The following is a 14,363-nucleotide window of genomic DNA, read 5'->3' as shown; positions in this document are numbered from 1 at the left end:
AGTATGGAAAGTGGTTATTTGCCATCATTCTTAAAAAACACTGAGTATTTTTCATTTTGAATGGCAAGCTAAATAATGTATTATTTTATTTTCTAGAAACCGAGTAGTTTCCAAACTTAGTGTATATTCAGAATCACCCAAGATGTTTGTTACAAATGAAGCTTCCTGGCCCCATCCCCAGAGATTTTATGGTGTGGGCCAGGACTCTACAGTCTAATAAGCTCCACAAGAGACCCTGAAGCAAGTAATCCACAGACCATTACCCACGGGCTCGCAAGAGTTGGGGCCACTTCCTATAAACCTGGATCTGGTCAGGCAGTCCCCAAGGGAACCTCTGAAACCATTCACCCCTTTTTCCCTTTTTCCCCACTCTTTGCAATAGCCGGTCTGCCTTATCCTCACAACATGCACAGTTAACTCTGCGTAGTGCTAAATATTGGCTCTCTGGCAGCAGGAGGGAGGATCCCACAAAGCAACAGTGTGGGCAGTCCAGTTTTTGATGGCCAGTGGGGAAGGAGGGCCTGATTTAGGTCCATCTCTCTGTAACTCTTTAATTTCCTCTCTTTTGCTCCCTCTTTTGTTTACCTCCTGTTCTGTACTTCATAATCAGATTGTAGGAAATTTATACTTTGCTCAGAATACCTACCAAGTCATTGAAGATTTTTTTTTTTTTTTAAAGGCTTTTCCTGTGTGGCTACCTGGTTTTCATTATTGAGAAAAGAGCACGTGAAAATTGTCATTGTATCAGCAACGTTTAAGTATGCAATAATGTCATTTAAAAATTAGTGCACTGTTAGAACACCACAGTCCTCACGGCTGCACTCAGAACAGGATATTTGCATAGTCTCAAAGGATCTCCCACAAGATACCAATTACAAAAGGGAAAAATAGTGGCTTTGTTGCGGAGAACCCCACAGACACCACCTTAATCAAGCGATCAAAGTCAGCATCAGTAGAAGGATCTACGCCATGATGTAGCCCCTGAAATCACACGCGGAGAAGGGCACATTGCTTCTGTGGTGCTCTTCTCAGTAACGCGTAAGTAAACTCACACTGACCACGAGAAAACACCCGCAAAGCCCAAATGGCGAGTCACTCTACAAAGTACCCGACCAGTATTCTTCAGAAGTGCGAGGTTGTAGAAGACAAGGAAAGACTGAGGAATTGTCACAGATTAGAGGAGACTAAAGAGCCATGGCAGCTAAATGCAACATGGATTGGATCCTGGAACAGAAAAAGAACATTAGTGGGAAAACTGGAAAAATTCGAATAAAGTCTATAGTTCAGTTACTACTAGTTACTACTATTGTAACATTGTTAATTTATTACTTTTGATAATTGGGCCATGAGGGGAACCTAGATGATGTATGAGAACCTTCTTCTATTTTTTTGCCTCTTTTCTGTAAGTCTAAAATTATTTCACAAAAAGAAGTTGAAAATATTACGTTTATTTAGTAATGTGTACACACTGCAATAGCTTGGTATTCAAGGGTATGTAAAGTCTCGCCTCAGCCAACCTCTTCGGCATGTGTCCCACCAAACACGCTTTTATATTCTAGCCAGACTAAGTCATTTGTCATTATTTAACCCCTGTGGGGGGCAGGGAGGAGTAACACAATTTTTCTGTGTATTACAAATGTTAAAATCCAACATAAAAACTAGCTGCCGACCCACACCTCATTTTAAGACCTATAGCAATGCGGTGAAACCCCCTTGTCCTCCCTTCCTTCATGGTGTTCTGTCCTTCTCGTCCCCTCCTACCGCTGCCACACAACTGCTGCCAGTTGGAGATGATCAGTGGGATTTGGTATTTACTGTTCTTGTTCATTATTTTGCACCTTTCAAAACTTAAATTGCATCCTACCACATCAGATCTACAGCTTGCTCTTTTTGCTCTACACGTATGTTTAATTCATTCTTTTTCTCTACTGTATACATTTTCACTGTGTGAATACCCAGTATGTATCCTTTCTCCCGCTGGCAAACATATTGAGGGAGTTTCTTGAGGTGGTTGTTCTTGTTTTTTGTTGTTGGAATAGCTATTCATTTTGAGAAGTATTTTCTCAGGCCAGAGGAGATCTCTACTCTTTCTGAACTCTAGTAACACTCTCCATATGATTTTTGACTTGGCCTTTGTGACTTTGCGTTATAATTATTGTTCTTTTCTCCCGTTATCAGATGAAAATTTCTTGAGGGTCTAATTCCCCCAGGTGGACGTTATTGGGGTAATAAGCATTTGATTTTGTCAAATGAATAAGTAAATCCTTAGATGAATTAAACACTGTCTACATACAGATCTTGGGAATATTTGTGTTTATTCCCATCATTGTTATATGGTGTTGCCTCCTGGGGACTTTTCTTTGCTAAACAGATTTATGCAATGTGGGAAACTGGTCACTGAGGTGGAAGTATGGAGCATAAATAATGCCCAAAGCTTTAATTTTAGAATTATGTGCTAAGTTTGCGGGCAGTGCAGGTACAGGTTTTTGTGTTTAACATCCTAGGGGAATGTTGACAAAATCAGTAATAATTTTATCTGCATTTGGCATTACAAAGCAGAAAGGAGCTGACTATATTATGACAGAACTCTTAATTTTGTGTGTATTCTTATTAGAAAACTGAATATTTACTTTTGATCATTTAGAATTTGTACCCAGAATGGAATTACCCAAATGAGTTGTTTTCCTCCAAAATCATTTTATTTGGATGTTGATCTTAATCTGCAAAAACATTTAACAGATTTCGCAGCTCTCTTGACTATCTGATTTGATTTCTACAACAGCTTTGGCAGGGCTAATACTATCATCCATATTTTACAGGTTAAGAACCCCAGAAAGGAAGCTGGGGAAGGTTGGGAGACTTGTTCAAGATCACCTAACAGAAACCACATCATTCAACTTAGTCCTATCTCTGTCCAGATATTACAGTTTCGATGCTTACAATAAGTGAAAGTATTAATTAAGATGTTATTGCTTCGCCAGCATTTTAATAGATAGTTCAGTAACATAATGCCCACTTGACAATTCATCACAGTAATTTGGGAGTTTCTCGTCATTGTTAGTGATAGATTAGTGCTGCCATTTTGCCGCCCTCTTTGTTACAAAGATTTCAAAGAAAAGCTTAAGCCAAACATTGCAGAAGAGCATGTTGTGACTTGTATTTTAAAGGAAAGAAAATCTTATAAGTGAAACAGATAAAAAGATGTGACATAACCTAAAGTTAAACTATCTGAGAAGACAAATGGCTTTTTGATAGCTCGAGACCTACAGATAAATTAAAACCTCTCGGCTTATAGACCAGTGCAGTTGATCACTCAAATTGCAGTTTTAAATAATACAGAAGAAGTACACTTAGAATATTGTCTTCATGTCAGAAATGCACCTTTGTTCTTGAAAATGATAAAAAATTACAATCGATCTTTACAACTGTTCTGTTCATCTTTATTGATCAGGTGCAAGAAAGATAAATCGTAGCCCAAATAAGATTATAGTAAATGTTAGCATCATAGGGGACTGTAGGTTGATAGAAAGCCATTCATCATCTCAAATGGTGACCTGTCCGTGGCTCCAGCCACCCCGACTCTGCTGTCTAATCACATACCTATTGATTTTATCTACATCCAAGAAACCTGGATGTGACTGTCATTGGGCAACCCAGATTGTTAAATGCAAAGGGGTCACTGGTGTGAAGGGGATTTCATTTTCATTTTTTCACCAACCAACAGTGATTTATTAAAAAGTAAACTACCCCAAGCCTTGCATGTGAAACCTGAGTGATTGGGGAATGAAAGGTACACAGTAGGCCACTGTATTGTGTTGTGTTGTTTGTACTGCAGTGTATTTTGTAGGATATTTCATTGAGTCTGAGAGCTCATGGGGTCATTTAGGCCACCCCCTGCAGTAAGACTCCTTTCACAGGAGCTAGTTAGAATGGATATTTTTAAATTTTGCTGTCCCAGGAAAGGCATTACTTTGCCCTTACACCTTGGTTTATGTAGTTTATATGTTCATTCATGTAATAGTAGGAACATTTTTTTTTTTTGGTATTACAATTACCTAAATCTGTCCCCTTATTCCTACGGATAAGTTATAAATGTTGATGCTCTTGTGGTTATGTGGAAATGAATGATAGAACAGATTCTACTCCATACAGAATTCATCTTGAGGACAAAATACTGTGTAGAAAGAAATGATCCTTTAATATCCTAGTTGGAATGCTGATGGAATAATAGGCAAATGTGAATGTGTGTGAATTTCATTTTTTGATTTCAGGCATTCTTTGATCTTGCAGTGGTAGATTCCAAATAAAGGTGATCTAAATAATTTTTCCAAAATGATAGGAATTTTCTCATAAGAATCAGATAATGATAAATTATAGCTACGAAAGTTTACTCTGTAACTATAATCTGTATGCCAACAACTCTACTGTCATTTAAATGAGTAGCTTTACAGTATTTTTATAAGTATCCATGCCAATTGTGCAAGAAATCCTTCTGCTTGAGTGGCTGAAACAAGGTTTTATGTATTTTTTTGAAACTGTAAGTCTTCCACACATTTTATCTTCTTGCATATTAAAAACTTTGGAATCAATCTTTGTTCACAGAGCTCGGAGTTTTACAAAGTCACCACTGAGCAATATCAGAAAGCTGCTGAGGAGGTGGAAGCAAAGTTCAAGTAAGTTTCTAATAGTATTATAATTATTGACTATTCTTAAGAAGGTGAAAGCAAGATTTTGTTGCTTTTTGAACAGCAGATAGTTTGTTATGTAGCACTCTGGAATACTTGAAAGTGTTTTGGGGTGATTGAGGTGGGGACATGTTATCTTCTCTACTGGAATTCAGATACAACAAAAGGGCATTTCATGAAAGCTTGTTGCAACCCAATCTATTTTATGAACTAAGGGGAAATTGAAAGCAATGGTAATAGAATTTTCATTTGGAATTATACGTAAGATAGAATGCCCTTGATTATGAAGGTGATGTTAAATTGCTACCTCTATTAATGCAAACATAGAAACCATTCACTTTTGTATGATAAAATGATGGGCATGTCCAAATTTGGGTATCCGCCTTTCTCATGGTTAGGCTGTTCTCATTTCTTCACATGTACCTTGAAAGCATTTAAATCATATACTTTACCTGGCCCTTGATTGTGAAGGTGATGTTAAATTGCTACCTCTATTAATCCTTGGAATGTTTAAATGAATGTTCTGTAATTGATGGATCAAAGTGTCCGTGACCCATAGCCCTGTACTTTCCCTTTGCTGCCAGTTCTCATATTAGGTAAGAAGACATCATTCAGAATTTTTCTGAGTACATAAATAGTTCTATTGTGTAACCCCTGTTAGTAGCACATGTGCAAATTAGTGAAGCAAAGAAGTGTTGTGAAGGCTTTAGTTGAAAGATTGCATTGGGCTCTGACCTCCTTCCTTGTATGTGTTTATAAGCATTTGATAAAATGATTAAACCCTAAGGTGATATTATTACTTTCTGCTACAGTACAATTTGAATGGTAATGGATATTAGTGTTATTTTAATGTTGATTAAAATAAGATTTTTATTTAAAAAGATAGTTTGAGTTTATTTAAGTAGCCAAAAACCTTCAGTGTTCCTTAGTGAATTATCTTTTTAGGGGCAGCAGAGAGAAACCCTTTAAGAATGGGCCACAAATCTCATTCTTAAAGGTTAATGTTAGGTCTTAAGGATTTAGAACTGGGTATAGATTTTATTTTAAAAGTTACTCTACATATATGTTTTTAAGTTATATATTTATTTTTCCTCTAATGATAAAACATTTGTTTTGCAAACCTTTTTGTCTCTATACTATGGGAAACTTTTTTTTTTTTTTTTTTTTTTTTTTTTGAGACAGGGTCTCACTCTATCACCCTGGCTAGCGTTCAGTGGCATCATTATAGCTCACAGCAACCTCAAACTCCTGGATCCAAGCGATCCTCCTGCTTTATCCTCCCAAGTAGCTGAGACTATAGGTGCACACAAACACACCTGGCTAATTTTTCTATTTTTTGTAGAGACAAGGGTCTCACTCTTGCTCAGGCTGATTTCAAACTGCTGACCTCAAGCAGTCCTCCTGTCTCAGCCTCCCAAAGCACTAGGATTATAGGCATGAGCCAGTGTGCCTGGCCCTATGGGAAACTTTGACTTGGTTCCCTGAGTATTTCTTCATTACCAAATAATAGCTGTAAAAATAACTGAAATTTAATAGGCATCAGAGATCAATTCTGACTAGAGTAAAGAAGGTGATTTTTTTGGTTGAGGCTTAAAGAAGAGTATTGAATAGACAGAAGGGAAAGATATCCAGGAGGAAAATCATGCTCTGTTGTTGGTGGGTGACAAGCGAATGGCTTGACTCAGAGCAGCTAGAGCAAGATGCAGCTGGAAAGGTGGTTAAGGTCATTAGCTGCTGGGCCAAGAAGTTTGGTCCTCGTTTAGCAAGAAGTCATCGGGAGGTGCTTGACCAGGTGAGTGCCCTGATTTCTGTGCTTCTGCAGGAAGACTGATCTGACAGTGGACGTGAGGTTTGGCTGGAGGCCTGACAAACGAGAACCAGAAGTATCAGATTCTGGAGATCTCCACACATGAAAGAGAACAAAGAGATTGGTGCAAAAAAATTGTTGAAAGATCATACATGAATTCGTGGTTGATTGGTGTATTAGTTTGCCAGGACTGCAAAGTACCACAGATTGTGTGGCTTAAATAATAGAAATTTATTTTCTTGCAGTTCTGGATGCTGGAAGTCTGAGATCAAGGTGTTGCCAGGGTTGGTTTCTTGTGAGGCCTCTCTGCTTGGCTTGTAGATGGCCACCTTCTCCCTGTGTCTTCACATGGTCTTTCCTCTGTGCGTGTCTTTATCTGAATCTCCTTTTCTTATAAGGTATCAATCATATTGGACTAAAATCTACCCTTATGGCCTTATTTTAACCTAATTACTTCTTTAATGACCTTCTCTCCAAATACAGTCATATTCTGAGGTACTGGGCACTAGAACTTCAATGCTTGAATTTAGGGGGAGGGGGAGACACAATACAGCCCATAATGTTCAGATAGAATGGGCAAAAGAGAACCAGAATTATGAGTTTAGCACATTGACAAATTGGTGGAAAGTGCATTTTATAGAGAGAGATAAGTCTGGTTTTAGATGAGAAAAATCTCTCTTCTAAAGCCCTGCCTGGCTGCCATGTCATTCAGCGTGGACTGACTATTGGAGAATGAGAGGCATGTGAAGCCCAGAGTTGATGTCATGAGGACTTAGCTTCCACAAGTCACCAGGGACCTGTAAGTTGGACTTAGTTTTAAACAGAACCTCAACAGCAGCATCATTCTCTCTTACGTTTTTAGGCCTTTATTTTTTATAAGATCCTATTCATCTGGCCAAACTGTGTAGTGAGGAGTGGCCTTGCCCAAAGACAGGTCTGGACTTTGTGCCAGGTTCCTGTGAGGTAACCTCTAAAGCGTTGAAATTTCCCAAGTGATAGAAATTGTTGTTCTTGGTGGGCCCTCAGGCCATTTGGTGTCAGCCCAACCTCTGGAGAGGTGAGTGTAGTCATGTGGACAATCAACCGAGCTGTTCAATGAGGCCCCAGTGAAACTTGGAACACTGTAGCTCAGGTGAGCTCTGTGAGTATTGATGCCAGGAGGCTTTGCATTTGGAGCCCTCCCAGAGTCTGCCCTGTTCATTGCTTCCTGTGGCTGATTTTCTGTTTCCTTGTCCTGTAATAAGCCGTAACTGAGTTTAATAGCTTTCAGTGAGTTCTGTGAGTCCTTTTAGTGAATTACTGAACTTTAGGGAGGTTTGGGGGAACCCCTCCCTCAACATGCTGTTGGTGTCAGAAGTGAAGACAGTCTTCAGGACTGTGCCCCCAGATTTTGCAGTTTGGCTAACTCCAGGACAAACAAAAACCCAGGTTTTAACATGATTGAAGAAATTTCATGAGCTAGTTTTTCAGAGTTGTTTTCATTATACCTTTTTTTTTCCAGCTAATACCCGCTAGACTGAGCTTTCGAGGATGTCATGTTTTGATTTGTAATGAGTTCATTGGCTTCACACCTAGGAAGGGATGGTACATTGGCTGTAGGAGATGTTTGCCATCTTTGAAGGCACAGAGATTACTTAGTTGAATGCTATTTCTCCTTAGAAATTTGGCCACCTCGGGTAATCCTGACTCTTCAGTCTTTCATAAGGCAGTATACTATATACGTTTTCCATTGGGTGATGGACCTTTCTTGTGTGGCCAAGTTATTTTCACTTGCTCCTGTCTGTATGACCAGTTTAGCCCCTGTAAGCCTTACCTTGAAGACCTCTGACCATCTAGAACAGTGGTCCCTCTTAGGCAACAAGCTCTGAAGGACTTTGAGGAAGATTTAGTTAATTTTATCTGATGCATGTAGGATTCATTTGGGTGCATCTTGGTTACAGGAGATGGAAGATTTTTAAATTGCAATTTCAAGGGCAATATTGTATACCTGATGGGGACCACAGAAATCACTGTCAGGAGAAAGCAAGCTAAGAACATTTGAGGCTGCACATGACTAATACCAGCTACGTCAATGCATTCTCCCAGGACAGCTAATGGAATTATTTTAGGGATGCTTAAAATATTAATTCACACCTCAGTCTCTCAGTTTATAGTTTGGCAGTAAACCATTAAAACACTTTCGAATTAATGGATTTTCCCCTATTTTATCCCCACGTCATTCATTCATAGAGCTTCTTTGTGACATGTCCTCTGCCAAGTTGCGAATACACAGCTATGAACAAGACAGGCCAGGATCTTAGTAGCATGGAATTTAAGTTCATCAGAAAAGAACAGAGGGAGGCAAACTTTTTAAAATGATGATCTTTTTAAAAATCCCAAATTAGTTCTCCTGTGATGGCAGGATTACATCCCTAATGAATATCAAGTTATTAACAAATATTACCGTGATTTCAGGGAGAATTAAAGGATTTGAACATAATTTTTTCTTTTAATTTTTTAGTAGAGATGGGGTCTTGCTATATAGCCTAGGCTGCTCTCAAACTCCTGGCCTCAAGTGATCCTCCTGCCTCAGCCTCCCGAAGTGCTGGGATTACAGTGTGAGCCACCTCACCCAGATTTGAAGATAATTTGTATTGCTTATTTTCCACAATAAGTTTAAAATTTTACCTGTAAAACCTAAATCACTGAGCAAATCCAGCATTCTTTTTACATCTAGCTTTTATTCAAAAGGAATACCCTTTTTCCCCAATCCAACTAAAACAGTAATTATTAGCACTTAACATGACATTTTAGAGCAACTTATGGTGCTGGTTCCCAGTTATACACTGCTAGTACCATATTATAGCTCATCTTAATGAAAATTATGTTCTGTATTAATCCTTATATTCCATTTCATAGGTGATTAATAATGTTGCATGTATAGTGCTTTGCACAGGCATAGCATAAAGTAAATGTTTAATAAATGTTAGCTTTTATATTCAACTCAAGTTATGAAATTATGTGCCATAGGAGACATTTCTGTATTTGCTTCCAAACAAATTCTAGATACTGTTAAACCCCAAAATCATAAATTAGAAGGAGTTCTCACCCTTAGGGGGTTTATACTCTATCCAGGATTACAAATGTATCAGGCAGTCATGACAGTATAGTATGTAAGAGATGCATTCTGGCAACATAGTCAGAGTACGGCAGGGGCCCTGGGTCTTGGTCAGCACCTAATTCAGATCTCTTTGGGTAGAATGGAGCTGGTACACCACACTTATAGAAAAGAAGTGTTACCAGAGTGTTTACGCACATGAATTATTTTTAAAATATAAAAGCAAGTATCAAAGAAATACGAATGATTCTAAAGGCAACATAAACATTGTAAAGACAATGTAATATCAAACAAATGAAAAGCATTTTAAAGACAATTGATATTTCCTTGTCATTCTGTCCTTTACATAATGAAGTAGCAAGTTTCTACCTTCTATGAAAGAGAAAAGGAAGAAAATATGTAACAGATCTATTGAAAATATTTTTGGAATGGTTTCACTGGAGGTTGAACTTTTCAATGGGGCTTCAGTTCCTTTGAAAGATGAAGTGCTTCTAAATGAGTACAAGTCTATGAACCCACACGTGAATGCTGGTAATACTCCTTTGTGTGCCAGATTTTAGAAGGGATTTTTGCTTTTATCCTTGACTGAAGTTGTTGAAACCTGACTTATAAATTTAGGCTCATGGAAGAAGCTTGGGTTATCCTTAGAAAGTGTTAAAAGATTAATTACCTTGTAAAAGTAGTTTAGGTGATTTTAGAGTATCTGAGGAATGCTATGCAAAACTCATACAGATAAAATGGATTTTGTAAGTATTACTATGTATTAGGTCATTAAATATGAAATGGCCAATTTCAAATCAAAAGTTTAGTTTATTATATCTCAAACAAGAAAGAGTATAATTAATCAAAATATGCACCTAAACTATTGACAGTTTTGCCATCTTAAGGGTAGCTTGTTTATGCCAATGGTGAAGAAGCTTGAAGAGTGAATGGCGATGAAATCACAAAAGACATTTTCCACAGCTTGTCGAGAACTGAATATATTTCTTTGCAAGAAGTGGTCCAAAGCCTGGAAGAAGTAGTAGTCAGTTGGTGCAAGGTCTGGTGAATATGGTGGATGACAGAGAGTTTCCAAGTCCAGCCTTTGTAGTTTGAGCAGCATTGTTTTTTGCAACATGTGATCTTGCAAGAGGATTAGCCTGTCTCTATGGACCAATCTCAGCTGCTTAATTGCAAGCATCCTCATCATTTCATCCAATTGGTTGCAGTAGACATCCATATAATCGATTGACCAGGTTTCGTGGAACTGTAGTGGATAATAGCAGCGCTGGACCACCAAAGAGTCACCATTAGCTTTTTTTGATGAACATTAGGTTTTGGACTGTGTTTCAGCACTTCATCTTTATCCAGCCATTGTGCTGAATGCTTGCGACTGTCAAAAAGAATCCATTTTTCATCACACATAGCAATATGGTGCAGAAATGGTTCACCTTTATGTCGTGACAGCAAAGAAAGGCAAGCTTTGAGACAATTTCTCTTCTGACACTCGTTTCATTCATGTGGTACCCATCTGGCCAGCTTTTTTACCTTGCCAATTTGTTTCAAATGGTCCAATATTGTTGGAATACTAACGGCAAGCCTTGCTGCTAATGCACGCATACGTTGAGATGGGTTGGCTCCCACTACAGCTTTCAGTTCGTCATTATCCACCTTGTTCCTAGGTCACCCACATGGCTCACTTTCAAAATTAAAATCACCAGAATGGGATTTCTCAAACCATCTACGTACTGTACGTTCATTAGCCACATCCTTCCCAAGCACTTGGATATTTCAAGCTGTCTGCATTGCGTAGGTTCCATGATGGAACTTATATTCAAAAATAACATGAATTTTTTACTTATCCATGGTTTCATAAAAATTGCTCTAAAAAAAATGTGCTGGCTCACGCCTGTAATCCTAGCACTCTGGGAGGCTGAGGCAGGAGGACCGCTTGAACTCAGGAATTCGAGAACAGCCTGAGCAAGAGTGAGACCCTGTCTCTACTAAAACTAGAAAAATTAGCCAGGCATTGTGGTATGTGTCTCTAGTGCCAGTTACTCAGGAGGCTGAAGCAGGAGGATTGCTTGAGCCCAGGAGTTTGAGGTTGCTGTGAGCTAGGCTGACGCCAGGCAACAGAGCAAGACTCTTGTCTCAAAAAAATAAATAAGTAAAAATAAAAATAAACCGTGAAAGATAATCACAAGCCAAAACATGCGTTTGAAAGACTGAGGATGTACCTTCACCATAAAAATAAAACAAGAGTGTCAAAGTGAAATGTCAGAGATATCAACTGTCAAACTTAGTACTTAAGAAAATCAGACATTTCAAACTTAATAACCTAATATTTAAAGGTTTTCTTCAATATACACCCCGTTAACTTTAAAATGACATTGGTCTTTTTTTTTTAGGGTTCTACTTTGACTGGCAGTACTGTAGTTTCTTTTTCGGGTGTATGATTTTAATAACTATCCTAGGAATGAATTCGTGAAGCTGAAGATGAACACACCAGTGGTGTCAGCAGGTGTTTCTTGTGTTCTCTATAATTACACGTATGGATCATGGACAGTTTTAAGCAGCAGTGTTTAAAGATCCTGCTTAATTGGCTGTAAAATAATTAAATAAGATTTTGACTGGCAAATTTATAATTCTGTTAGATGCATAAGCCAGTGAGCCTGAATGTCAATGCAACTTCAATTTGGAAATATTAGATTAATAGAACTAATTGTACAGCAGGTACAAACTTTACTCTGATTAATAGTCTTAAAATTCTTCTGGAAGTTTAGTCAGGTAAATTTATGTTACTTACTTTTCTTCTTAAACTTTTGATTAAAACTTATTTCACGAGTTTGAGCTATTCAGTTTTGTTGTGCTTGCCTTTGTAGTTTCTCTAAAGTTGAGTTCTTGCAGTTTTTAGTGAGTGCAGCTGCCTTATTGAATGACTTGCCTTATCAAAAGTTTTAAAATTATATTCTGTTGTACATGTATGTGTATCTGCAACCGACAGGTACCCTGCACATTGTCTCTAACACTTATCGATGTCTACTTATAACCTACTTTAGTGCTGCGTGAATGGATCTGATATACCAAATGTACATGATAAATGTTTTATCTCTGATTCTCATTGATCAATTTCGAAATGATCAAATGGTTTATTTCAGTAAGACACTAATTCACATTGATCAAATTCTAAATGACCAAGTTGACTTGGTTTCTGCTGAACACAAATTGTATTAAAACAACATTACTTGAACATGCTGCCTTTTCTAATGCAGGAGTTATGTTACCAGCAGTTACATTATAACTAGAGTTATTGTATTATAAAGATGTCTCCTTCATAATGAAAAGTTTACACAAGAAGAAAAGAATGTGATATTACAGAAAGAACAGGGCTTCAGGCAAGGATTTGGGCTTTTACTAATTAAATTCTGCATTTGTATTGGGCCTTTCTTCCCCCTTTTTTAATTTGAAGGGCTGTGAGCAAGAAATATAGCAGCTGCAGTAGTGACATTTTATTCTCCACGGTCCTTGGAGCCAAGTAACATCTTGATTATTCAGTAAGAGACTTAGTGATTGAAGAGGCAAAATTCTAGGTAAAGTAAATATACCTGTACTCTTTGTGCATAAGCCTCTTGGTTACAATTACGTTTTTCAGAGTTTGGGGTTATTTGTTGTTTTTTGTTTTTTTAAACATCAGCTCACCTATGTCAACCTCCATAGTATTTCATATACCCTCTGGAGTTGGTGGATGTGTTGCTGGAGGAAGATTTCAGTCCCGAAATAGAAGAAAGATGTTAATGTGCTTAGGAATATACTTTGTATATGAAGCTAATGGCAAGTACACATTTGGCTGAAATATAGACTTGGTTATTTAGAACACCCAGTTCCTCGGGCAGGGTATATATTATATCTTTGACTTGTATCTCTCATTTGTAAAATGTAAATTGTAACTGCCACCTTCTTTAGGGCATTCAGCGAAGACTTAAAAGTTAAGAAAAGAAAGTTGTCATCGGTGCTTATCTAAAAAACGGTCTTAAGTTTTTTTATTCAACTCTAAGACACTGGCTGCCATTCTAGGTATGTTGTAGATGCTGCTGCTGTTCCTTCTGTAGCTCATCAGGAATATGGAGAGTAGCACCGGCTCGCAAGCTATCAATCTGGTTTGTTTGTTTGCCTGCCCCCCTGCCTCCCCTCCCACCACCAACAAATTAGTTCCAAGGAAAGTAAGACTTGCATTGGAACATGCCGATGTTTGGCAATATTTCTTATGATACACATTTAGAATTGGTTACATTTGTAAAGAAACCTTAGGTGATTAATGCTTCCCCCCCCTTTTTAAATTGGAGCCCTTCTAATCAGATCTGTCTAGTTAGTTACTTAGTTTGTTTTATTCCTTGGGTTGGATCTCTATACTTATTGTACATACTGTTTTCTAAGGTAATGGAAGTAAGTGCTAAGAAACATTAATTCCATCCGCATTATTTCTCTACTCCCTGACTGGTCCAGACAATATTCCACTCAACAGTGGTGTCCTATGTAGAAAGGAGCAGGGCAGGATGGTGAAGCTGATTGGAATTTAGGACTAAAAAGGGCAGAAGCAGCAGTGTAAACCAAGGACAGACAGTATCGTTGATTTCTTAAAAAAGATAATACAAACTGTAGCCATGTCGTGAACATGGTCACAAGACCAAAAGGGTCACTGGGGAAACTTTTTCATCACTTCAGCCTGGTGTGTAAAGGACTCTCAAGTGGTGAAATGCACCCAGATTAGCTGCATCCTATCAGAAATCCACGATCT

General features: G+C 38.0%; 1 protein-coding gene across 2 annotated transcripts in view; it reads left to right on the top strand.

Annotated features, from left to right (window-relative positions):
• Window positions 1-14,363, top strand: part of CHCHD3 (coiled-coil-helix-coiled-coil-helix domain containing 3) — a 267,860-nt gene that overhangs the window by 209,903 nt on the left and 43,594 nt on the right. For both annotated transcript variants that reach the window (XM_069461831.1, XM_069461832.1), the window contains one exon: window positions 4,603-4,673. In XM_069461831.1, the coding sequence (XP_069317932.1) occupies window positions 4,603-4,673 (71 nt within the window). The remainder of the gene's footprint in view (window positions 1-4,602; window positions 4,674-14,363) is intronic.

The sequence above is a fragment of the Eulemur rufifrons genome, chromosome 29 (assembly GCF_041146395.1).
Source record: "Eulemur rufifrons isolate Redbay chromosome 29, OSU_ERuf_1, whole genome shotgun sequence".
Lineage (NCBI taxonomy): Eukaryota > Metazoa > Chordata > Mammalia > Primates > Lemuridae > Eulemur > Eulemur rufifrons.
Note: the sequence above shows the minus strand (reverse complement) of the source record. Positions and strands in the feature narration are given on the sequence as shown.